A 26,901-nucleotide genomic window follows, 5' to 3' on the forward strand; every position below is an offset into this window, starting at 1 on the left:
GTTATCTCTAAGCCAATTTTGAAGCCAAAGGATGGAAATTTACATTTACCATTAAGAAGTTAGATCCTTATAGAAAAAAAAATTCTGTAAATCATCAGCTTTTTATGAAAATCTGGAAACATATTCATAGGCTTGAGAGATTTTTTTTTAGAACAGTTTTATATTAGGGAAAGTTAGTTTTTCCACATTTCAGGATTTAGTTCTACTCTTGTCACTGACCACACTCCCCAAAGGATTATAAATCTTTCAGAATGAATACCAGAGGATGGGAGCCAAAATATTCAACATACAGAGCCACAAATGTTAGCCAATTGCTATTCTTTAAATACCAGCTATGTCAAAGGATTTTCAAATGTTTGTTCTGCTTTGACCAGATGCCATAAACATCTTACTAAGGAGAAGCAGTGCAAATATGCTCATTTTTCAATTAAATCTCCCTGAGAATGTAATCAGTTGCCAATACTTATTTTCACATTTTATCACGTATTTGCATTTGTGAACTTAAAGAGCTGGAGAAAACATAGTAAAATATTATTTTACTAGCTTCTGAAGGGTTTTTGAAGAATGCTTCCAATAAGCTTTTCCACTTCTTAAATTAATACAAGTCTTCTGCTCATTGTCTTCCGCCCCTGCTTCTCCTCAGACATCTCCAGGCTCCGTCAGCCTTCGGACACTTTGCAGTTTGCATTCCTTTCTAGGACCAGGAGGCTTTTGTTCATTGTCAAAATCACGTTTCCAACATGCAAAAGTTGAATGAATGTTGCTTTCCTTCGTTTTCCTCAAAATCTCTTTTAGAAAGAGAAGTTCAGTAGAGGGCACTTTTCTAAATAATGTCTCTCATTGTTTTAAGTAAATCTTTGAAATAAAAAAGTATTACCATATCTGGTATATAGATTTATACCTACCTCCAGTCCCCTTACTGCTGACAACAGAGAAATAAACATTTACAAAGTTGAGATGAAGAATGTGTTTGAGACTAAATCAGGGAGCCAGCTGCCTCCAATCACTTCTTAATTCTTTCATTCAACAAATTTGCCCACTTATTATTCACCGAGTCTGATTCCAGCAACTAGAGACATCCTGGAGGATAAAAACAGACCTGGTCTTTGCCTCGTGGAGCTCATCAAGTTTTGTGGAGAAGAAAGATTTTATTTTTTGAAGCCCATCCAAATAAATGAAAAACTCTAAGCAGTGCTATCCAGAGAGCAGCACGGGGCTATGGACGCTTGCGGTAGGGGACTTTGGGCCTGGACCTCAGGAAAGGTTTCCCTGAGGAAAGTATGTCTGGACTGAGGTGTGGACAGAGTGGGAGCCTTCCCTGGTGGAGGAGGAGGGACGTGATGAAAGGCATGCCAGTCAGAGGACACAGTATGTGTAAAGCCCTGTGGAGGCATGGAACGTGGCCTGTTTAAGACCTCACGAAGGCCAGTGTGGCTGAGACCCAGAGCATGGCAAATGGTCCCATACCAGCTGAAAAAACTAGGTGGGCAAAGGAATCTGCTGGGCCCATAGGCCAGGTTGAGGATTTTAAACTTTATTCAAGATTGATAGGAAATATTTAAGGATGTTGTTTTGGGGGAGAGGGGGAGGACTCACATGAGTTGAGCACATTTTTAAAAGATCATTCCAGCGGAAGAGGCTGGAGGGGGCAAGGAGGGGACAAACGGGACATGTGGGGACCATGCAGGTTACTGCAGCTATCCAGACAAGAGGTAGCTGGGATTAAGAGGTCAAAGTGACTCATTATGTGTCATAAAGACTTCAAGTAATGTGCTTTAGAAAAGGATACCATAGAGCTAGCAGACAAAGCTCTGGTGGGCTACATGCTCACCGGGCCATGATTCGGAGCTTCCTGTCAGAGTCCCATATGGTAACAGCGAGATAAGAAGGCAGGCAGAGGCACAATCCGGAGTGGAGAACCCGTCTGTGCTCCCCACTGTCTGCAATCAAGGGGCAGCAGGTGAGACCCGGTGAAGTGACACAGCCATCACACAGCCATCCAGCCGGCTTTCAGTGTTCTCAGCATTTTTTCCTCCAAACATGCCACTCAGAGCGCAAGAGAAGTGAAGGCCCGCCAGTGACTATTTATTGATGATGATAGAGGGCCTGGCACGCAGCACAGAGGTTGGCTTACAGATACTCTTCATCTCCCAGGATCAGAAACAGTAAAAAGTCAATGCTCAAAGTGAGTGGCATATGACCACGTAAGTCAAGGTAGTAAATTGCATTGCTTTGCCTTCTGTTTATTTGCAAACCAACTTTATACTGATGATTCAGCACTCATAAACCTCAGACTCAAGTGATGAGACTCAAGAGGACTCCAGGAAAGAAAATGAGAAAATACTGTGCCAGAAGAAAAAAGAAATTAGACTCAGACTGTTGCATTACAAGCTTACAGAGAATTTTTATTGGGAATGGGTACGGAACAATGCAAGCATTCCCTACACATTCCTTTTAAATAGACATGGAACATTTACCGAAATAGATAATCTGCTGGAATGTCCTAGTCACTGCAATGAGGAAAAAGCTGTAGCAAATATAACTGCCTTCCTAAAAAATTCAGAAGAGTACACTGTATAATTATGATCATTAATAGAAGTAGCTCAATAAAGTGACTGGATGTAAGGAAAATGAGTAACTCCTCCAATATACTAAGAATAATAAATCAAAAGGTGTAATTTGAAAAATATTCTCATGCCAGTATTGGTAAAATAATAACAAAAATATCAAGGAGTAAATCTCACAAGAAATGTGTTGGAAATATATGGAAAAGAAGCTATTAAGTTTTACTAAAATACATACAAATTAAAAAATAAATGAATGGTCATACATTGTTGCTGAATAGAATAACTGATGTTATTAAAATTTGCAAACCCACAACGATATGGTCAATTAATCTTCGACAACGCAGGAAACAATATCCAATGGAAAAAAGACGGTCTCTTCAACAAATAGTGTTGGGAAAACTAGACAGCAACATGCAAAAGATTGAAAGTAGCCCACTTTTTTATACCATCTACATAAATAAATTCAAAATGGATTAAAGACTTAAATGTGAGGCAGGAAACCATTAAAATCCTAGAGGAGAACACAGACAGCAACGCCTTTGACATCGACTGTAGGAACTTCTTACTAGATATGTCTCCCCAGGAAAGGGAAAGAAAAGCAAAAACAAATTATTGGAATTTCATAAAAATAAAAGGCTTCTGCACAGCAAAAGAAATAGTCAATAAAACTAGAAGTCAACCTATGGAATAGAAGAAGATTTTTATAAGTGACATAGCTAATAAATAGTATCCAAAATCTATAAAGAACTTATAAAACTCAACCCCCAAAAAACAAGTAACCCAATTTAAAAATGGGCAGAAGATACAGGCATTTCTCCAAGAAGACATCCAGATGGCCAATAGACATATGAAAATATGCTCAACATCACTCATCATCAGAAAATACAAATCAAAACTACAATGAAATACCACCTCACACCTGTCAGAATGGGTAAAATTAACAACACAGGAAACAACAGATGTTGGCAAAGATGTGAAGAAAGCAGAACCTTCTTACACTGTTGGTGAGAATGCAAGTTGGTGCAGCCACTCTGGAAAACAGGATGAGAGGTTCCTCAAAAAGTTAAAAATAGAACTACCCTATGATCCAACAACTGTCCTACTAGATACTTACCCAAAGGATACAAAAATATGATCCAAAGGGGTACATGCTCTCCATTATCAACAATAGGCAAATTATGGAAAGAGCCCAAATGTCCATTGATTAATGAATAAAGAAGATGTGGGGTGTGTGTGTGTGTACATATACATACATATGTATACAAATGTGTATATATGTATATATATTTTGGAATATTACTCAACCATCAAAGAGTGAAATCTTGCCATTTGCAACAACATGGATGGAGCCAGAGAGTACAATACTAAGTGAAATAAGTCAGTCAGAGAAAGATAAATACCATGATTTCATTCATATAAGCAATTTGAGAACAAAACAAATGAACATGGGGGAGGGAAAAGAAAGTAAAACTAAGAAACAGAGCCTTATCTAAAGAGAATAAACTTATGGTTACCAGAAGGGATGGGGATTAAGGAGAGCATTTGTTATGATGAGCTACTGGTGTTGTACGTAAGTGTTGATTCACTAAGTTATACACCTGAAACTAATATTACACCATGGTTAAGAAGCTGGAATTTAAATAAAACTTGAAAAAAATTACAATTTACCCAAAAGTAATTTATAAATTTATATAGACTGACCAAAATCCCCAACCGCATTTTTGAGGGTTTTTTTTTTAATTTGATTTTCAACTTTTCTAAAAATGATCTGGAATGGAAAATATGCAAAAAGTAGTTTTAAAAATGTAAGAAAGCTCTCTGGCCGATCAAATATAAAATACACCAAAGTTACAGTAATTAAAACAGCATGGAACTGGCAGGGGAGCATCCAAATAGCTCAATGTAATAAAGATCAGAAACAAACTCTCACATACGAGATGACAATACTTGATAAGGGTAATATCTCAGATCACTGAAAAAGTGGAGGAATGAATAATCTGTGTTGAAACAATGGACTCCCCATTAAAAAAAAGAAGAAGAAGTAAAATTCGATCCTAACCTCACATTGTCACTATGAAATGACATCAAGATGGATTCAGGATCTGAACATTTTTTTTTTTTTTAAGCTATAAACCTACCAGGAAGAAACAGAAAAATTTTTGTTCTCTTGGAATGACTTCAGAAAACCCTTCCTAGCTCCTAAGACACAAAACTTTATAATATAGCCATGAAGGAAAGTCAGTATAGAACAATGTACAGTTGTACAATGTACAATTTAAAAGTTTTCAAAGAGAAGAGTAGATAAAAAGACATGAAAAACTAAGAGAAAATATTTGCAAATAATATAAAAAAGGATTAATTTGCATTAAAAATCAAAAGACAACCACAGAAAAATAGGCAAGGTATACAATACAATGGCTATTAGACACATAAAAATATTTACCAACCTCACTAGTAATCAGGAATATGCAAATTCACACAAGATACATCCCCACCCCAGTTGGAATTGGCCAAAATAAGAAATAAAAAAAGACTGTAGGTTAGTGAGAATTTGTAACAGTGAATCTTATTTCTAGGCAAACAATCTTAATACTCTGGAAAGATTTTAAAGACCATCAATGCCTGGACCTCACTTCAGACCAATTCGTTTAAAACCTCCATGAATGTTACCTGGGCACCAGGGTCCTTGTTTTGTTTTGTTTTTAGGAGACTGACTGATTTCGCTCTGCATTCAAGGTTGAAAATCATTGATATTTATTAATTAAGCATAAATCGACATTTGCTTTGTGTAAGGAGCCATCAAAAAATTTTTATACAAGCCAAGTTGGTTGGTTGATTACATTTCATTATTTCCCTTTCAATTTAAAATATTTTGGTGGAGTACTCAAACTTCAGTGTGCATATATTTTTTTGTTTAAAATCCCTTTACCAAGGGGCACCTGGGTGGCTCAGTGGGTTAAAGCCTCTGCCTTCGGCTCAGGTCATGATCCCAGGGTCCTGGGATCGAGCCCCACATCGGGCTCTCTGCTCCGCAGGGAGCCTGCTTCCTTCTCTCTCTCTGCCTGCCTCTCTGCCTACTTGTGATCTCTCTCTGTCAAATAAATAAAATCTTTAAAAAAAAATCCCTTTACCAAGGTGGAATTGATACACAAAAAATTTACGTATTTATGTAACCAATTACGTATTTATGTAACCAATTTGATGAGCTTGAGCATGTGCATACACCTGTGAAACAAGGTAACAGATGCATCCATTACCTCCAAAAGTTTTCCTATGCCTCCTCTTTTTTTTTGCGGTATTTACACTTACCATGAGATCAAATACCCTCTAACATATTTCAAACATACAATTCAATATTGTTAACTATGCTGTGCAGCTTTCCAGAGCTTGTGAAACTAAAACTTTGTACCTATTTAACAACAGCTCCCCATTAGAACTATCCAAATTTGAATGCCCATACTCTTTGACCCAGGCAATTCCACTTCAGAGAATCTCTTGTACAGAAATAGGCTGCATATCCAAAGAATATGTAAAAATATCTGCTGCAGCCAAGTTGTAATAATAATAGTTGATTTGGGGGACAAGGCAAAGTGTTACCAGTAAGGGAACTGTTACAAGAGTTATTGACAGATACATATAGTAGCCTACCACGTGGTAATTAAAAGGACTGAGGCGGATATGGAAGACCACCGAGAAGACATGTATATACAATACAATAAGACATAAAAAATCAAAAATGTCGCATAAGTAGTATGACTTCATTTTGTGTATAAAACTTACATTTGTGTATGTATATACACAGAAACATCTGGAAGGGGGCTTTCCCTGTTATTCTTCTGCATGGCTTAAATTTTACCAAGGGCATATGTTAATGTATTATTTTTATAAGATTTTACTGATTTAAATACAGGAAGGACTAGAAGAGGAACACATGCTTCTGCTAAGCCCTGCATGTCACAGAAATACCAGGAGGCCACAGCCAGCCACACCCACCCAGAGGGCAGGAGCTGGGAAGGGAGCAGCAGCCCTTGCTTGTGTGGAGTAGCAAAGGCTAGTGGACCAAAAAGGGACCTGGAGCTTAATACTTTTCCTACAAATACACAACTTCTAATAATGAGTACAACAGAAGTATATGCAGGAAGTAAATAAAATGAAAAGATCACTTATACCAAATCTGGTACCTTTTACTCCTGAACTCTTATATTTATAAATTCTTCAGTGTGCTCAGGCTTCTAGAATAGGACATGAATATATGTTTTTAAAATAAAAAGTAAAGCAGCTTAGAGCATTATGTAAACTGGGAACTAGGCAACGCTACTCTCCTACAATTTATTTAGCCTCTCAAATAAATTTGGGGGAAAGCGTACTTTGAGGAACAAACGATAGGGTAGCTGCCAACACATCAGGCAACAAATTCCCCCAAAAGGTTGAATACATTTTCAGATTACATAAAACTGAACAGAATGCCACATAAAACTTAGATAGCAAAATTCTTTCCAATCAAAAATCTTATGAGTAGCTGGATAGACAATGTGTAATATCCTATCTTTATACTCTAGCTGGACGAGCTCACAGTATGCATTTATGAATGAATGAATGAATGAATGAATTAAAGCTTCAGAAACCTCCCTTAAGATTTTTAATGTCAATTCTCTGTAGGTAGGTTGATGTGGTTGTACAATGCTAGCTAACGGTAGTATAAGCTGTTACGATTCAGTAGTGTTACTTTATCATACTTAGCCAATTCTCTTTGCCTTTCTCCACTCTTGTTTATGAGAGCCAAGGGGCAAAAAGAGTTTATATCTCAAAAACTAAAAAGCTTATTAGTTTATCTGTGGAGTATAGATTCCTCTGTGGAGATGAGGAGCCTCTCCATCAGTTCCATTACCTCCTTTGTCATAAAAAAACGGATAATTTTCTTTTGGGCCATATATAAACATACAAGTCACACACATCTCAAGTAATCCAAATACTTAAAACGTGTTCATGACATACACTGCATTATTTAAGAGTAAGTTTGCATAGATGCAAACTCTACTAAGAAATTTTTTAGATGATGCAATTTAAAATATCTTATGATTTCTGACAGGCAGTGTTTTTTTTTAATACAAAACTCTTTTTTGTCGTGGAGACATTTTCTTTTAAAGTGAACCCACATCAATGCAACACCATATGTATTAACTTAAAGATTTTTTCTCAGGAAGGTGGGAATAATTTTCCTTTCTAACTACTGGTGTTTATTTGAATATATAAACAGTGACCACTGTTTTCCATTTTTTGAAAGAATCTGCTAAACACGACTAACACTGTCCTATCACCGTCTTCTCCATCTCTTTCATTTAGCAAAAGAGCACATTCTCATACTGCCTTCCAGAAATAAACATTGAAGTCCTTTGTTAAGAAATGATCCCTTTTGGGATGCCTGGTGGCTCAGTTGGTTAAGCATCTGCCTTCGGCTCAGGTCATGATCCCAGGGTCCTTGGATGGAGTCCCCACCTTGGGCTCCTTGCTCAGCGGGGAGCCTGCTTCTCTCTCTGCCTCTGCCTGCCACTCTGCCTGCTTGTGTGCTCTCTCTCTCTGGCAAATAAATAAACAAAATCTTAAAAAAAAGAAAGGAAGGAAGAAAGAAAGAAAGAAAGAAAGAGAAAGAAAGAAATGCTCCCTGTATAATTAGTCTCTCACTCAAATGAAGAAAACCAAGTGAGAGAGAAAATAGAAGCACACAACAGCCAAGCCTGCAGGCCCTCTGGGTCCTGAGTTTCTTGACAGAGGGACAGAATAACCAGGCAACAGGCAGTAAAGATAGAAGCCTGGACACCAGCCTGGCCCGGAGCCGCCTCGCCTTCTGTGTGGCCCAGAGTGAACTATTTCTCAGCTTTTCCACCAATGAAACAAGGATCACACTACCTGCTCCTCCATACCCAAAACCCGAGTAATGGGAAAGGAATTTAATTAACTGTAATTGATTGCAAAGTACATCAAATTCCTGCAGTGAAAAATCCTATAACTCCCAGTTACCACTTAGAAGAACTCCTTAACCAATTAAGATGGTTGTGTGTGTGTGCTTGTGTGTGTTTTTAATCAGTTCCTGAAAGATCATTAAGGAACTGAACACCACAAAAGTAGTCAAAGGTTTTAAAGTTTCTAAATGTCTCTGTGGTGAATCCCTTTCCAGAGGGGACATCCAAAACATGCCAAGGACAGAGCCCACAGTGTCTCTTGGGAAGTCTTGTGGAATTTCTGATGTGAGTCTTTGAGATGTCATGAAGTAGATGTCACAGCTAAGCTGGGGGAGGGGTTTGCTGGGGAAGCCATCAAGTACCTTCACTGTTCATGGCCTGAGAAATCTGAATTTGTAGATCCCTAATAGAAGAATAACTAGCAAGACCCCTGGTACACATGCAAGGTGAAATCAACACCAGTGTTTCATGAGTTTGATCAAATACGATAAAAAAAATTAGGCACTGCCCCTCACTGACACACGGGGGGCGGGGGAAGAGGATAAACGTGTGTCGATGCCCCGCTGAGATCACACTCCACCACTTAGCAGCCTGCATTAGCCATTCTCCACTGAATGACACTTGTCCGGACAACATCACCATTCCCCGGGACTTGGGGATGGAAATCGCACAGATCACAGACTCAGGAATGATATCACATTTGGGAATTTGCATTAAGAAGTGCATCGTTTCCTGGTGTTCTGGCTCTGGGATGGCGGAGGGTGGTAGAGTCTCGGCTAAGGTAGGCGAGGATTTCATTTCCGAGATGGAAAGCCCGTCCGACTCAGCTGTGATTTTACCTAGCACTCCACGGGCCTGCGCCAACCCACCATCTCCCCGTACAAGCAGTTTAAGAAAACAACCTATGAGTGCAACACTTAGAGAACGGTTAAGGAAAACTAGAACTTCATTTAATTCCTGTTACAGTGTGGTAAAACATCTTAAAGTAGAGAATGAAGAAAACGATCAGACTTTTCCTGAGAAACCAGCATCTTCAACAGAAGAAAGCTGTTTGGAACTTCAGGAAAATTTTAAACACAAAGATGGTGAATTCAAAGAAAGCACACGTTTGAAAAATACCTTCAAGAATATCAGTGCGTGTGAATCTAAGTCTCTTGATACTGAGTCATGCAGTGATCTCCAAAGTGACTTTGTGAATGAGGAACTTCCCAAACAGGGATTAAGTGAAGAAAGAACAAAATTGATGAAGCAGATTGAAGAGAAAGAAGACCTTCTTCGGAGGCGAAAACTGGTCAAAATGTATAGATCAAAGAATGACCTGTCTCAGTTACAGTTGTTAATACAGAAGTGGAGAAGCTGTAACCAGCTGTCGCTTTATGAGTTGCAGTCAGCCATGTCTGCGGAGAACAGGAAACTCAGCCTTACTCAGTTGATAGACCACTATGGGTTAGACGATAAGTTGCTACACTATAACAGAAATGAAGAAGAATTTATGGATGTTTAATTCATAATTATTTCCCTAGAATATTTTTGAGAATGATAAGTTAAAAGATACTTAATACATTTTAAAAGGAGGTAGAAACCATTATGTAAAATAAGATCTAAAATGAAAATTTAGTAGTCTGGATAAATTTGCCAAAGAAAACTTCATATTTAAAGAAATGCAAAAAAAAAATTAAATCATGTTTAAAAAATAGTTTGGTTATTTCTGTAAGTCAATTTAATATATTGTTTATTGTGGGAAAAAGTTCTATTTTTTTAAGGTTTTATTTTAAATGTTAAAAAATAGTTAAGTCTGGTGAATGTGTAAACCTAAAGTGGTCTAAAAATGCCTGTCTCCTAAGTTTATGGACCGTGTTTCTATCCACTTACCACATACTTGCATCTGGATGGTGTAACAGGTAATTAAACTTGTTCATATGTCATTTAAAAAAAAAAAAAAGAAGTGCATCGTTTCCCGATTTCATACCTAGATCCTTATGGTTTTAGTGTGTAGGAGCTTTCAACTGGAAGGAAACTTTAAAAATGAACATTTTTTTTTTTGCCTCAAACTTTCCAACTTATTTTTTTTAATTAATCTTTTTAATCTACTGGCTAGTTGCATAAAATTACCAAATAAAATGTTACTTTCACTAAGATTTTTCTTTAAGGCTGATGAAGCAATCTGTAAGATGGCAAACTAATAGTTAAGGAAGGACTGCCTTTGGGATAACACTGGAATTCTGATCTAAAAATACTACCTTGGATGCACTAACTCGAATGGGAGACAGCCACTTTCTGAAGTGCTATAAAGAGGTCATATTCGATCATGAATAAAAAGACAAAAACAAGCCCATATGCTCCATTCATTTCCCTGCTTCTGAAGCAGTCGTTCGATTTCTAATGAAGACTCTGCTCATATTCTTCATTATGCATTATTCATGTCTCACATACTCAGTTCTTTATTTCTAACTATGGCACGGGCATTTCTCTTCGGGTATTTCACTCTCTTCAAACTTAATCTGCCCTAAACCAAAGCGTCCTCATAAACTGGCCCGTTTTCTTTCCTAGCCACTTCTTTGCTGCTTCCAGGGACATTATCCCATTCCAAGCCCCCAGTGCAACCCCCCTCGTCGCTGGCCTTCTGTCTCTTCCCACTCTGATTCATTCTGCATACCACCTGCTGCTGGACTCCACGCTTTCTAGATCCACGCTTTCATCGTCCTGACCCCCTGGCTGGGGTCTGATCAAAATCCCAGGTGTAGAAATAGGCCTCCTGCAGGGAGGAGACACACCTGGGAACACAGCCCTGGGGATTAACCCTAGATTCTTCCATTATTGCAGCAAGGACTCGGGAATAAGGGCAGCTGAATGAAGCACTTCAGGGCCAGACATCTACAAGCTGCTGCCTAGTAATCTCCCATCTGAGCCTGGAGCTGATGTCAGGATAGGACTGACATCTTATCCTCAAGTGACAAGGAAATGCCTACAAGGGAGATAAGGCATGATTCTGTACCCACACTCTGCCGTCCCTCCAAACTACCTAAAATCTTGACCAACCGCATTCTGGGCATCGCTCTATAATCTCCTCAATTTTCTCTGGGATTTATTTATCCTACAGTATTAAGTTCCATCCCCAAACCTCCTTCAACCTCCATAGAAATGGATTTCAGTAGGCTTGCAACCTTGTGTCCAGAAATTCATTCTTCATTTTAATGACATGTACACTGTGTACGAGGTGGGTATGAAAGGCAGACCTACTTAGAGTTACAGCCTCTCAACATTTTATCTCACTCTACTGAACAGTACCTATTTGTACTAATTTATAATACTATCATACTTGTGACTAATCTACATTTCCAAACAAAATAAAATTCTGCAACTCTCCTATTTCACAAAGGCGTTCTCCACACAATTGGTTGAGTAATGAGTAAAACTTCTGCGTTTTTACGAAAACTCACAGAATTAGCGTCGGGCATACCTCTTAACAAACTATCTTCCCCGATCACTGGAATCGATGCAGAGCAAAACATTTTTAATTGTGAGAATTTAAAGCAGCCCTGGCCAGGGAGAGAAAATAATATTCACAGAAAGCTAGCAAATATAGCAATAAAATGGCATATCTACAAGGAGAAAGGGAACAGGAGGAGGAGGAGAAAGAGTAAGAGAAAGTGGGGAAGACGTCAACAGCAGAAGGAATGACTCTGGCTCAGAGGGAGGTAAAACAGTTCTCTAGGAGCTGAGCATGAAGAACAGCTCAGCCTCACCCCTTGGGAACCTACTCTCTCCCCCTCACACCTTCTGAGCAGAGGATGGAGAGGTAGACTGTGCTCACTGGCTAGACACCCCGCAAGACACAGAAATGAGTTTGATATGGTCCTTCTATTCATGTAGCTGACAGGACAGACAAGCTGGACCATAAAGATAGCAGAAGGCAGAATGTAAGTGTTTCTCGCTGAAGAAGCTGAAAAGGTGGTTTATTGCTTCACTGAGAATTAGGGCACAGTGTCACCAGTCATTTGGGGGAACAGAAGTTGGAAGGTTGGTGAGTAAAAATGCAAGGTCTTCATTAGTTTAAAAATTAAACTGTGTTCTAAAAATCCAGATTAAAAGAATATATATGTATATAAAACTTGTAAGTTGAAATGAATGTATGTCAAAGCCAAATAATAAAATGCAAACTCCCTTTACTTACATGCCAAGATCTGAGCTCATAGCTTTGGATAAATAACAAGATATAGTTCGTTGACCTGTTTGGGTATTAATGAGCTCATCAAAAAAATTTTTTTTTTTTTTTTAACAATCAGACATTGCTGTACTTGGAAAATGGTAAGTAGAAAGTCAGGTCAACATTAACATTTCTCTGCTAGCGTAAGCCTACATTTAAGGCACAAGTTTGCAAATTAAAATGTCAGGTGTATTTATTTTGAGATTACCTAGAGACATTGAATTTTGCATTTCATAGACTTTTAATATCCTTTCATATCCCCGTATAAAACATTTATCTGTGTCAAAAAGCTTGAAATCATTTGTAGATATACTTTTTCTTTTATTGGCTATGTTAAGAATATCTACCTGTGGGAACTATAATAATTCCAAGCAATTTACTGTCTGGCCAAAAGTATCACATTTGCACATGATTTATTGATGAGTAACTTGTGCAAGCTTAAGTAGCACTTCATCAATAAATGTTTTCCTTAGCTGTTCTGGGACAGAAATAGTGCATCCCTTTTTGGCCTCATATTAAATGGACTTATCCTAAATAGTTGAAAAACTCAAGACAGTTATTCACTAGTTAGGCTATTATGAGAAACTCTCATTGCCATGTTCACTGGGAGGATATTATTAAGGATGTCATTCACTACCACACTCACTGTCTGCTTCATTAAGTCCTCAGGGAGAAAATTCTTTCTGCTCTTAGTCCCAGGATCAGTTACACGCATTGGCAACTGGGCTATTTTTACCTTATGAGGGTAAGAGCCTTTCCCTCACTATATTAACTCACTGCATTTCCCTCCTTTTATTGGTTACTAGAAAATTTAAAGCAAAAATTGAGGGCCAGATGTGCAAGTCAAGAAGACTCCATGCCATATGTTGTCTACAGTAATAATGTGTCATAGAAGTCATTATTATTGCTAACAAGTCTTGAGTACTTTCTGCAAAGCACTTAACATGTGTTGGAATTTATTTGAAATTCATAATAATCCTAAAACATGAGAACTTCTATTTATGCAACCTTGACCAGTGAGAAGACTGAAGATTTGAGAGGTCAGTGAACTGCCTCAAGGCTGCTGAGCCAGTAAGTGGCCAGACCACAGACTCAAGCAGAGTCTTTCCGACATGGAAGGTCATGCTTCTAACTGCTCTGTTAGTCTGCCGCCTGGCCCATCCCTGCTTCTTCCCCAGTGACTATTTCCTTTGACTAATGGAATAGACTTAAGAGACCAGAATTTTTTGGATAAACACCAGGGCTCTTAACAATCTTCTTCCAAAAGGTTATGTCCGAGCTGCAGTACCCATCTGGCTCAAGGTGTTCCAAGGCTGGGTGGCAAAGTTTTCTAGTGCCATTTTCTTGCTAGAGTGACATGTGCTTTATGAGGAGAGGAGAGATCATGGGAAGATCCACTGTTCAGTAAAGGAGCAGGGGTACCATCGGGAAGGTCTCCTGAGTCTAGACTTTGGTGATAGGTGTGGTGGGCTTGGCCACTGTGTTGACTGCCTGGTTTGTAGGCGAAGATGCCTACCAGGGGGCTGGGTCTGACCATGGGGCCTAAATTGCAGCCTGTGCTCCAGCTAGAATTTCCAAATTCCTGATAGGTATTAATATTCAAGCTCCTGGAATAAGAAATCAAAATTCCCCCAAATTCTCAGGAATTCTTGAAATAATTAATTCCATGTCTTTTCTCAAGTTTTATTTGTATGCTTTTAGGTAATAATGATGACCATAATAGTGAACATTTTCCATAATAATAAACAGTAAATAATATTTTTGTGATCGAGATGCTAAAGATTTCAGAGATTTTCTATTAAAAATTAAAAAAAAAAACCTTAAACATATCAATTGCATAACATGTAAGAATGACCTCTACCTGATATCTGGTAATACTAAAACAGGGCAAAATTACCATAAAATCCCAAGTCAAAGCCATTTTAAAATTAAAAGATGATATAAAAAATATTTACTATTTATAAGATATTATTATTATAAGATGAAATTTTAAAACAAAACATTAACTATCCCAATGGTCTTGATTTTTGTTTCACGACAAATATTCCAAACACACACAAAAAATTTCTTTTATTTTGCACTGACATTGGTCAAATTGTTAAGATGCTTTCAAAAGTATAGCCAAGGTGGGCATTAGGATTTGTTTCATAGAAGCTTCTGTCCTTTTTTAACAATGCAAATATTTTTAACAAAGCAAATGTTATTTGCTTGCCCAGATTCTGGTTTGGCCATTGAAATCTATGTTGCAATGGAGAATTAGAATACCTTTTCCCAATTTCCCAATTTCTTGACTAATTTTTCTTGGATTCAGGATTCAGGAAAACATAGAATTTTTTTCTGAGAAGTGCAGGGAATTGTAGCTGGGGTCATGCTAAGAAAGGGGGCATATTTTTCTTGCAAAAAGAACTTTTCTCAGCTATTAGGCTGTGTCCATGCAGAGGATATTTGTTGCATTCACAAAAATGCACATATAAACTATTTTACCTATCAGCTTTGAAGGACCTCAAAGGCATCAGAAAAGTACTCTTAAGTAATTTAAGAGTCACATAAATATCTTTACATATGCAAAGCCACTGGCAAATGCCCTTGGTTCATTTGATCAAAGATGTAGAAAAGCTGGAGGAAATATGAGGTAACTAAAAATGTTCTCTTTACAAGTACTTCTCAACTACAGCTTTAGGCTTGGCCTACCCTAGACATTATCAGTATCAGTTATCCATTAATATTAATCTGGGTTTTGGCAAATCATTTCCCTTGCCCTGCTCATATTCAAGTCTTAAATACATTATATAGGCCATTATTATGTAACATGTTTTCGTACATGTTACATTGAGAGTAATGAAATGGAACTGATACATATCTTAAGCACCTACAATGTACCAAACATTATGCCACATCTTTCAAATATGTGTTTCCAACCCTAAAGAATTCCTATAGGGCAGGTATTAACTTTATCCCATAGGTTAAAAAAAATAAGGCTCAAAACCACAACCAATGGCCATCCTGCTAGTTAAGTGACACAGCCTAGAATTTAGTTGTAGTCCAGCTTCAAAAAAATCCAAGCTCTTGCCGCCACACTATACTACAAGTTGTAAAATGGTGGTTAAGTCATAGTATCTGCTCACGACTGTGCCCCAGGGGAGAGGGCTGGTACCAGGCAGCCTGGCTGCTCTATGAGAACTAACCTTGCTATCCTCAGGGTAATTAGACCTTCCCCCGTGCACACTTAATAACAGGGGTTTTTACTACCCTTATTTGAAAGAAACATAATAAACTTGGAAGCAGAATATACATTTTTGGCAGAAGAATTAAAATAATCGTTGTAAACACAATACAAAAGATCTGTCTTACCTTTAAATATTTCACCAGCTTCTGAATTTGCCAATATTCTGATGGCAAATCTGCATTTGCTTCCTGACGATGATCAGGTGGTTCTTCATCTTCCTCACTCTCTGAGGAGCTCTCACTGATAATCTCCTCAATCTTCTCACCACTCTTGCTAAGAACAATAACAACCACCACATGTAATAAATATATTTATGGTACAACATGGATGTGGTTATAATCACTAATATTTCAGCAATATGAACATAAGCAATGAAAAAGATACCAACATCTCCTGAGTTCTAGAAGATCTTTGGTAAGATCTAAGTGAGGAGATGAATGAATCCCTGTCTCTATACCAGATACAGGTCATTATTATTGCTTTGTGTGCCATAACAATAAGGAAAATGGTAAGAAATGTACAAGGGCATCAAGTATATGTCCAATGGCTGTGCTGTACAAAAGGGCAGCACCAGTCATAGTGGCTAAATAACCTGGGTTATTTGTGTTTATATTTACTTAAATTTAGTTATTGAATTGTCTTTGTATTTATTTAAGTTTACTTATTGAATTGAAACAATACAATTAAATATTGAGTTTCATCAGCTTTTAACATTCTCTGATTTTTTAAAAATTTCTCAAAGGTGCCGTGCCAGAGAGCCATGCAGAATGGCACCGTCGTGCCATCTGGGCTGCAGTGGAGAGAAAGTGCAGTCCCAAACTGAAGTGCCTGTTCAATTCAGCAAGCCACGTGATGGGTATCAGGATAATGTATTCTCTGGCTCAACAAATGGCAGGAAACCTGGGTTGGTTACAGAGCAAAATCTGGTAGATAAGGCTGACTGAAGAATCAGTGTAACGTAATTCAAAGGTATGAGATTGAAACATATTCTAAATTCACCTGCATTCTCTGGAGAATCTGTAAATGTACTTTCCCTTAGACTAAAAAGCTTCTGGAGTTAAGAGCAGGGTGCACTGAGTTTACCCCCGTCACCCCCACATCCCATTAAAAAAATCAGTACCCCAGAGGAAAGCTGTTCTCTTTTTCCACTGATGAATCTGTTGACCTATAACTTTAAATGGCTTTCCCTATTTTATAAGGTTCCCATCCTGTCCTGCCCCACAGCAACCATACATTCAGGAGGTAAAAGAAGCAAACCTCAATATTTCTTTGAGCTAGGGACTCCACCTTAAGAAATACTTCTCTACCACATAATTATATCCTCTTAAGCAAGAAGAAACATGGAGAAGTTCTCATTTTTGTCAGGGTAATGGTTGTTGCTTGGATACACTACCCCTTTACCCTTATCTATCACTCTAGACTTCTCTGACTCACTAAAATGTGACTTAAAATTGAAACACTTATGGCCAAACATTTATTTCAGAAAAGATGAAGTAGATATACTTTTCCTTAATCCTCCCACTAAGTACATAAAAATCCTGGATATTATATATAAAACAAACATGAGAGGGCTCTAACAGGTAGAAAGAAGAAGAAAGACTATATTGAGATCTGTGGACTGGACGAGCAACACAATGGTGAGTTATTTGGATTTTCTTTTTGTCTCATGTATCCCAGATTGGGTACTAGAGAAGACAGTGATGTGGAAACACCAGTGGGCACAGGAAAAAATGACCTAAGAAAAGCCTGCTCTTTCTTCTCAGAGGACCAGGAAAAGAGCAACTTAATAAGACAGAAAACTTTTAGGCAACAAATGATCTATTCTAGTCAACACCACAGAAAACACTGTGGCCTAAGCCTGCTTCTGCTAGCAATTTCCAAGCAGAGAGCTTGGTGTTCTAACTTTATCAGACTACAGCAAAGCTCTCTATCCCCATGATAAACATGGTATCAGAGGAGGCCTAATGCCGAGTCAGGACTTTCACCAACCCCAACCCCCACTGACAAAGTAACAGGGTGTTTCTCCCTCTCACAGACAGGGTGGTATCCACAGAGACCTAGTCAGAACTTGAACTTCCATTACCACTCAGAAATAATGAGGAGCCCCTCACCCACCTCCCCAAGTGTCAATGAAGGCCTACTTGAAAACTTGTAGTTCCTTGTCTAACCTGAGGAGGCAGCACACACCTTATCCCACCAATGTGGTATCAGAGAAGGCCTGCTTAAACCTAAGATTTCAATAAGATCTAGAACTAAGAGAATCATAGAATCTCAAAAATTGTTAAAAATTACCCATTCTCTTACCATGCTCCAAAATGGAATAGATTTAAAAAGACTTTCATGGAAGAGGGGATTAGAGAGAATAGAGGGAGAGAAAGAAAAATCACAGAATGAAAAACAGAAAGAACGAACAGAAAAAAATATATATAATGACAAACTCAAGCCCTAACATAATAATGACATTGAAAGTAAATGATCTAAATACACCAACTGATAGAGTTTAGCTTAATAAACCAAAAAGAAAAAGAAAAGGGAACCAAACAAATGCTACCTACAGGGAATTCATTTCAAATATAATGATACAATATTATTAGTTTGTAAGAAAAGGAGAAAAAAAAAACCCCACCATGCAAGCAATCAAAGAAAGCAGAAGTGGCTATATAATATCGGATTAAGTCGACATCAATAAAAAGATAAAACGACAAGGGACATAGAGGGAAATTACATAATCATGGAGACATAGCAATCCCAAACATGTATATACCACACAGAGCTGCAAAATTCATGAAGCAAAAATAGAACTAAAAAGAGAAACGGAAAAATTGCAATTATAGTTGGAGACTTCAGTTCTACTCTCTCATCAATTTATGGAACAAATGGACCAAAAATAAGCTAGGAGATGGAAGAAATCAACACCACCAAGCAATGTGATTTAATCCACACTTACAGAACACTCCAACAGCACCGGACTATATCCATAGCTCCCTGTCTTTCAAAGAACTCTTCACTAAGAGGTTATCTTGTAACCTTGTGCATTTAAAGATTTTCAACATTATCATTTTTATAACTAGTAGCTGTCAGTACAGGTGTCCTGAATCTAATGAAAAGAAGACTAGTCCTGTGCATGTGAACTAGGCCAGGCTTTAAAGAAGGGCTCATGCTAACGGACACTTACCGGACTAACTGTGCTCTTCCTGCGGAACCAAGTGGTCCTGACCTTTCAAGTCTTCCCCCGTGTCTTTCCTCTTGGGTGTCTCTCAGTATGTTTTTGGGCCTGCAAATATATTAACTTTTTAAATTTAATTATGTGGAGTAATAGGAAATTAAACATAGAAATGTATACAAAGATCCCACTGTTTTCATGCATCCCAGGGATGTGTTTTCCTAATACAGAAAACTACACGAGTTCCAGCTCCATCTGACACCCGCGAGGCCCCTTCTGTCTTTCCAGCATAGCCATGTACTTTCTATAGTGGAGGAACATTTTGCCCCCCTTTCCTTTTATGAGGAACAGGCTGCTGTCACTGTGCAGATCCTCCACTCTGAGCCTTCTACTCTTGGTGGGTCCTTCCTGCTCTGGGGGAGAGCTGCCTGGTCTCTTCCCATCCCCACCCAACTCCACGGCAGCGCCTGGATCTGGTTGTTCAGCTGTTTCCAGGTTTAGCACGGGCCTTGGCACATCGCTGTTAGGTAAATTCATAATTGAAAAATGTCAGCACCTGGGAAAGGTTATTTTAAAAATTCACCTCCCAGGTAACAGAGCAGCCCATTTATGTGTCATTTTCCCAATCCTTCAAATAGAGTCACAAAGATCAAACAGTTCAAACTTGATGAGAATTAGAGGAGTGAGAGCATCTCCTCTTTCCCCAGGACTTCTTCAAGTCTGTTCTCTGGGTTTGCTTGCAAAATGTGATCAGCCTGTGGTTCTCAGTCCCTGCGGGTGAGGGTCCCCTGTGACCCGCTGGAAGGCAGTTCTTTCTTAACCCAATCAGGTGACTGCATGGAACATTTAAAATAGGCTGAGACTTGTAAGCCTCTCTGCTAATTTAAAAAGTGCTCTAGGCACTTCGGACCACTCTGGCCTTGAGGTCACATTGGACGTTAATCTGTGAGTTGGCATACATGGTTACTGGGGATGTATCCGAAAACCCCTCGTGCAAATTTCTACATACTCTTTGAAATCGACAGTGGCCTTCCAGTTTAAACTTGGCTCTAATCTTTTGGTCATTTGACTCTTCCCAAAATTAATTTGGTTCTTCTCCCTCACACTCTTGCTTGAAGCAGGGAGAGCTTTCTGAAGGGTGGGCTCTTCTTCCTTTTCAGGTGCCTCCTTAAGCTCCTTTTCTTTTTTCCATTCTTCACTGAATCTAACATCCTTTATGTACAAAAAACAAAAATAATTTTTACAGTGATATCACTTCTGAATTATATAGTACTATCTGAAAATTAACACTGGTGATAACTTCAGAAAAGGAAGTCATTGACTCATCTAACTTGTGCTCCTTAGGACATATTCTGGGGAAGGGCTACCTTCGGATTCTGGTCTCTGTTGGAGCTAGTCTGCCAGAAATGTGATGTTCCTAAGCTCGCCTCCCCCTTTCCCTGCTGCAGCACACAAGGGTACAATAGCAGGGCTGGACCTATTCCTGCTCACCACCACCAGAAAAATCTAAACTCAGTGTATTGATGGGGACACATCACGTACAAATTGCTGAAACCAAGGATAAAGAGAATATCTTGCCAGAGACAGAAAACACAGAGGGAGAAACAAAACAATTAAAAGAGACTTATCCAAAACAATGTAAGCCAAAAGAAAAGAGAATGACATCTTTAAAGTATTAAACTAAAAGACCTGTCAACACAAAATTCTAAACAGAGACCAAAGAAAAAAAAGCTTTCCAAAATAAAGGCAAAATAAGACTTCCATTGATGAACAAAAGCAGAGAATTCACTGCCAGAAGGCCTGTGCTAGAGAAATGTCCATGAAGTTCTCCATTCAGAAGGAATATCATACCAGAAAGAGTATCATACCACATCTACACAGAGAAATGAAAATCATTAGAAATTCTTTGAGCTGTTTTTGATCATTCTAAAATACAGTTGACACTCTAATGCAAAAATAGTAAGGAGGGCATGTGTTGTGATGAGCACTGGGTGTTATATGCAACTAATGAATCTCCGAACACGACATCAAAAACTAACGATGTGCTATATGTTGGCTAATTGAGCATAGTAATTAAAAAATAGTATCAATGTGTTGAGGGGTTAATACCATGCAAAAGTAAAATGCATGACAATAATGCCAAGGGAAGGAAGAGGCACTGAAGGTGCACCGTGTAAGGTTCTTAAACTAGTCATGAAATGGTAAAATAGCATTTTAAATTGGACAAGATAAATTAGAGATATACATTAAATCTCCAAGGGCAGCAACCATGAAACTTTTAAGAAGTATAACAGACAAACAACATAAATAAAATAGAATCATTTCTAAAAGCTCAATTAATACAAAAAGGGCAGAAAAAGAGGAAAAAAGAACAAAGAACAAATGGGACAAATAAGAAACAAGAAGATAGTAAATTTAAATTCAATGTATAAATACATTTATTTAATGTATCACTAGGTACATTAAATAAAAATGATTGTTAAACTTCAGTTAAATCATCAGACTGGATGAAAAAGGAACACCAAGTATTTGTGGTATTAAAAAACCCATTTTCCACGCAACCAACAATCAAAAAATCCAGGAGTGACTACATTAAAAATCAAAGAAAATGGACTTCAAAACAAATACTATCAGACCTAAGGAGGGAGATACGTAATGACAGAGTCAACACAACTCTGTGTATTCACCAAACAACAGAACTTCAAAATACATAAAGCAAAAGTAAATCCACAATTATGAGACTTCAAAACTCTTTGCTCAGTAGTCAACAAAATAAGCACACAAAAATTAATAATATAGAAGACCCGAGTAACACTATCAACCAAATCTACAAAACAGTTATACAATGTACTACACACAGCACCAGAACTTACATTCTTCTCAAATGCACACAAAAAAAGAATCAACCAAAATGACCACATTCTGGGTATAAAACAAACATTCAAAAAGCTAAAAGGACTAAAGTCATACAAAAGATTTTCTCTTAATACAATGGAATTAAACTAGAAATCAGTAAAAGAAAGGTAACTGGAAAATCTTCAGATATAGTAATTTGCATGAAAACATATCAAAATCTGTGGGATGTAGTTTATGTAGTGCTTATAAGGAAACTTACAGAATAAAACTTTATATAAGAAAAAATAAAGGTCTCAAGTCAATGGCTAATTAAGAGCTTAAAAATTAAGTGGTTAAATAAGAAGAGCAAATTAAACCTAAAAAAATCAGAAGGAAAAAAATCATAAAGACCAGAAATAAAAAGGAAAGCAGCCAAACATAAAGACAATCAATGAAACAAATAGCTGTTCTTTTAATAAAACTGATCACTTCAGGTGCCTGGGTGGCTCAGTTGTTAGGCTTCTGCCTCTGACTCAGGTCATGATCTCAAGGTCCTGGGATCGAGGCCCCCATCAGGCTCCCTGCTCAGCAGGGAACCTATTTCTCTCTCTCCCACTCCCCCTGCTTGTGTTCCCTCTCTGTCTCTCTGCCTCTGTCAAATAAATAAATAAATAAAATCTTTAAAAAAATCCATCACTTCTTTGCAGACTAATCGAAAATAAAAAGAGAGAAGACTCAAATGACCCATATTAGAAATGAAAGAGGGGTCATCACAAAAGATCTTCCAGACATTAAAGGATAATAATGGAATATTGTATTTGATGCCAATAAATTAGATAAGTTAGATAAAATGTATGAATTCATCAAAACACACAAACTACCAAAGCACAACAAGAAAAAGAAATCTGAATAGTTATATATCAAAGAAATCAAATTCTCAGTGTAAAAATATTCCAATAAAGAAAACTCCAGGTACAGATGGCTTCACTGGCAAATTCTATCAAACATTTAAGAAAAATAATATCCAATCTACACAAAGAATTCCAAAAAGAAGAAATATAAATGAATTATTTCCCAGTTCATTTTCTGAGGCCACACTGCCCAGATACCAAAACCAGACAAAGGTATTAGAAGATAACTACTAACCCATATCCTTCATGATTATAGATGTAAATATCCTCAGTAAAATATTACTAAATTTCATCCAGCAATATCAAGCGGGTAAGCCATAATGATCAAGTGGGATATTATCCCAGGGTTGAATGTTAGTTCAATACACAAAAATCAATGTAAATGGTCATCAACAGACAAAAGGATAATCATGTGTTCATCTCAAGTGATGCAATAAAGTCATCACCTCCAAGTAGCAATGGGTTCATCTCCCATGGGTTAAGTGGAGACCCCATGGAAAGAATGTAAGAAGGCACTTGCTCCCTCCCAGCCAGGGTAGTGTCAGAGTAGGCATCATGAAAACTGAATTTCCACCCCTCTCCAATGGTAATGAGGCACCCTACACCACCAGAGTTGTCAAGGAAAATAAGTGAAGAACTCAGACTTCAAAGAACCTTCAGACTCTGCCAGTGAAGTGCTTAAGAAGGCCGGTTAAACAGTTATATGCCAATAAGCTAAGCAACCTAGATGAAATGGATGCATCCTGGAAAACTATAAACTCCCAAAATTGAACCAGGAAGAAATTGACAACCTGAATAGACTGATATCTAGTAACAAGATTGAAGCAGTGATCAAAAGCCTCCCAAAAAACAAGAGCCCAGGACCTGACAGATTCCCTGGGGAATTCTACCAACCTTTCAAAGAAGAAATAACACCAATTTTCCTGAAGCTGTTCCCAAAAATTGAAGCAGAAGGAAAACTTCCAGACTCTTTTTATGAAGCCGGCATTACCCTGATCCCCAAACCAGGCAAAGACCCAACCAAAAAGGAGAATTTCAGACCAATATCACTGATGAATATGGATGCTAAGATTCTCAACAAGATCCTAGCAAACAGGATCCAGCAGCACATTAAAAAGATTATCCACCATGACCAGGTGGGATTCATCCCTGGGTTACAAGGTTGGTTCAACATTCGCAAATCAATCAATGTGATAGAACAAATCAATAAGAGAAGAACCACATGGTCCTCTCAATGGATGAAGAAAAAGCATTTGACAAAATCCAGCATCCGTTCCTGATGAAAACACTTCAAAGTATAGGGATAGAGGGAACATTCCTGAACTTCATCAAATCTATCTATGAAAGACCCACAGCAAATATCATCCTCAATGGGAAAAAGCTTGCAGCCTTCCCGTTGAGATCAGGAACACGACAAGGATGCCCACACTCACCACTCTTGTTCAACATAGTATTAGAAGTCGTAGCAACAACGATCAGACAACAAAGAGAAATAAAAAAAGGTATCCAAATTGGCAAGGAAGAAGTCAAACTCTCTCTCTCTTTGCAGATGACATGATTCTTTATATGGAAAACCCCAAGGACTCCATCCCCAAACTACTAGAACTCATACAGCAATTCAGTAACGTGGCAGGATACAAAGTCAATGTACAGAAATCAGTGGTTTTCTTATACACTAACAATGAAAATACAGAAAGGGAAATTAGAGAATCGATTCCATTTACTATAGCACCAAGAACCATAAGATACCTGGGCATAAACCTAACCAAAGAGGTAAAGGACCTGTACTCGAGGAACTACAGAACACTCATGAAAGAAATTGAAGAAGACACAAAAAGATGGAAGACCGTTCCATGCTCTTGGATTGGAAGGATAAACATTGTTAAAATGTCTATACTGCCTAGAGCAATCTATACTTTTAATGCCATTCCAATCAATATTCCACCGGTATTTTTCAAAGAGCTGGAGCAAATAATCCTAAAATTTGTATGGGATCAGAAGAGACCCTGAATTGCTAAGGAAATGTTGAAAAACAAAAACAAAACTGGCGGCATCACGTTACCTGATTTCAAGCTTTACTACAAAGCTGTGATCACCAAGACAGCGTGGTACTGGCATAAAAACAGACACATTGACCAGTGGAACAGAGTGGAGAGCCCAGATATGGACCCTCAACTCTATGGTCAAATAATCTTCGACAAAACAGGAAAAAATATACAATGGAAAAAAGACAGTCTCTTCAATAAATGGTGCTGGGAAAACTGGACAGCGATATGTAGAAGAATGAAACTCGACCATTCTCTTACACCGTACACAAAGATAAACTCAAAATGGATAAAAGACCTCAACGTGAGACAGGAATCCATCAGAATCCTAGAGGAGAACATAGGCAGTAACCTCTTCGATATCAGCCACAGCAACTTCTTTCAAGATATGTCTCCAAAGGCCAAGGAAACAAAAGCGAAAATGAACTTTTGGGACTTCATCAAGATCAAAAGCTTCTGCACAGCAAAGGAAACAGTCAACAAAACAAAGAGGCAACCCACGGAATGGGAGAAGATATTTGCAAATGACAGTACAGACAAAAGGCTGATATCCAGGATCTATAAAGAACTCCTCAAACTCAACACACACAAAACAGATAATTATATCAAAAAATGAGCAGAAGATATGAACAGACACTTCTCCAATGAAGACATACAAATGGCTATCAGACACATGAAAAAATGTTCATCATCACTAGCCATCAGGGAGATTCAAATTAAAACAACATTGAGATACCACCTGACACCAGTTAGAATGGCCAAAATTAGCAAGACAGGAAACAACGTGTGTTGGAGAGGATGTGGAGAAAGGGGAACCTTCTTACACTGTTGGTGGGAATGCAAGTTGGTGCAGCCACTTTGGAGAACAGTGTGGAGATTCCTGAAGAAATTAAGAATAGAGCTTCCCTATGACCCTGCAATTGCACTGCTGGGTATTTACCCCAAATATACAGATGTAGTGAAAAGAAGAGCCATCTGTACCCCAATGTTTATGGCAGCAATGGCCACGGTTGCCAAACTGTGGAAAGAACCAAGATGCCCTTCAACGGATGAATGGATAAGGAAGATGTGGTCCATATACACAAGGGAGTATTATGCCTCCATCAGAAAGGATGAATACCCAACTTTTGTAGCAACATGGACGGGACTGGAAGAGATTATGCTGAGCGAAATAAGTCAAGCAGAGACAGTCAAGTATCAAATGGTCTCACTTAATTGTGGAGCATAACAAATAACATGGAGGACATGGGGAGATGGAGAGGAGAGGGAGTTGAGGGAAACTGTAAGGGGAGATGAGCCATGAGAGATTATGGACTCTGAAAAACAACCAGAGGGTTTTGAAGGGGGGGGGGGTGGGAGGTTGAGGAACCAGGTGGTGGGTAATAGGGAGGGCACGTACTGCATGGAGCACTGGGTGTGGTGCAAAAACAATGAACACTGTTACGCTGAAAATAAACAAATAAAAAAAAAGAAAGCCTGTTAAAACAAAAGATTTAAATAAAAACCAGAATTTCACAACATAAGGCCCCAAATAAAAGATCAATCATTCCTACTAAGAACCAGGAAGATCACAACTTGAATGAGAAAGGATAATGCACAGGATAAAGCTTATACCAAGATGAAATAGATGTTGGGAAACTCTGATAAGAATTTAAAGCAGCTATCATATTTTATATGTTTCAGTGAACAATTATGAAGACTTGAAACAAATAAAAAACTAGAAAACCTCAACAATTAAACAGAAGATATGAAAAACAACCAAAAAGAAATTTTGAAATGTATAAGCCACAATAAAACTCACTGGGATAGGCCTAACAATATGATGAAGAGGACAGAGGGGAAGAACCCATGAGCTTCCATGGAATTACCCATTATGAATAAAAAGGAGGAAATTCATTGGGAAAAAAAATGAACAGAGCCTCAAGATCTGTGAGACTATAACAAAAATTCCAAAATTCATGCCATCAGAGTAACAGAAAGAGAGGAG

At 38.1% G+C, this 26,901-nt stretch overlaps 2 protein-coding genes across 3 annotated transcripts in view; one reads left to right on the forward strand and one right to left on the reverse strand.

Moving 5' to 3' along the window:
- Positions 1-26,901, reverse strand: part of ODAD2 (outer dynein arm docking complex subunit 2) — a 187,145-nt gene that overhangs the window by 139,733 nt on the left and 20,511 nt on the right. For both annotated transcript variants that reach the window (XM_046012769.1, XM_046012770.1), the window contains exons 7-9: positions 20,133-20,335; positions 19,136-19,234; positions 16,086-16,233 (exon numbers count right to left, since the gene is read on the reverse strand). In XM_046012769.1, the coding sequence (XP_045868725.1) occupies positions 16,086-16,233; positions 19,136-19,234; positions 20,133-20,335 (450 nt within the window). The remainder of the gene's footprint in view (positions 1-16,085; positions 16,234-19,135; positions 19,235-20,132; positions 20,336-26,901) is intronic.
- Positions 9,279-10,439, forward strand: LOC123946904 (swi5-dependent recombination DNA repair protein 1 homolog). The gene has a single exon (XM_046012774.1). It carries the CDS (start codon positions 9,279-9,281, stop codon positions 10,029-10,031), a length of 753 nt encoding a protein of 250 aa, XP_045868730.1. The 3' UTR covers positions 10,032-10,439.

This window comes from Meles meles, chromosome 7, assembly GCF_922984935.1.
Source record: "Meles meles chromosome 7, mMelMel3.1 paternal haplotype, whole genome shotgun sequence".
In the NCBI taxonomy this organism is placed as follows: Eukaryota; Metazoa; Chordata; class Mammalia; order Carnivora; family Mustelidae; genus Meles; species Meles meles.

What these genes read in the sequence shown, in the direction of transcription:
- LOC123946904 (XM_046012774.1), top strand. Translation starts at nt 9,279, where the DNA reads ATGGCGGAGGGTGGTAGAGTCTCGGCTAAGGTAGGCGAGGATTTCATT.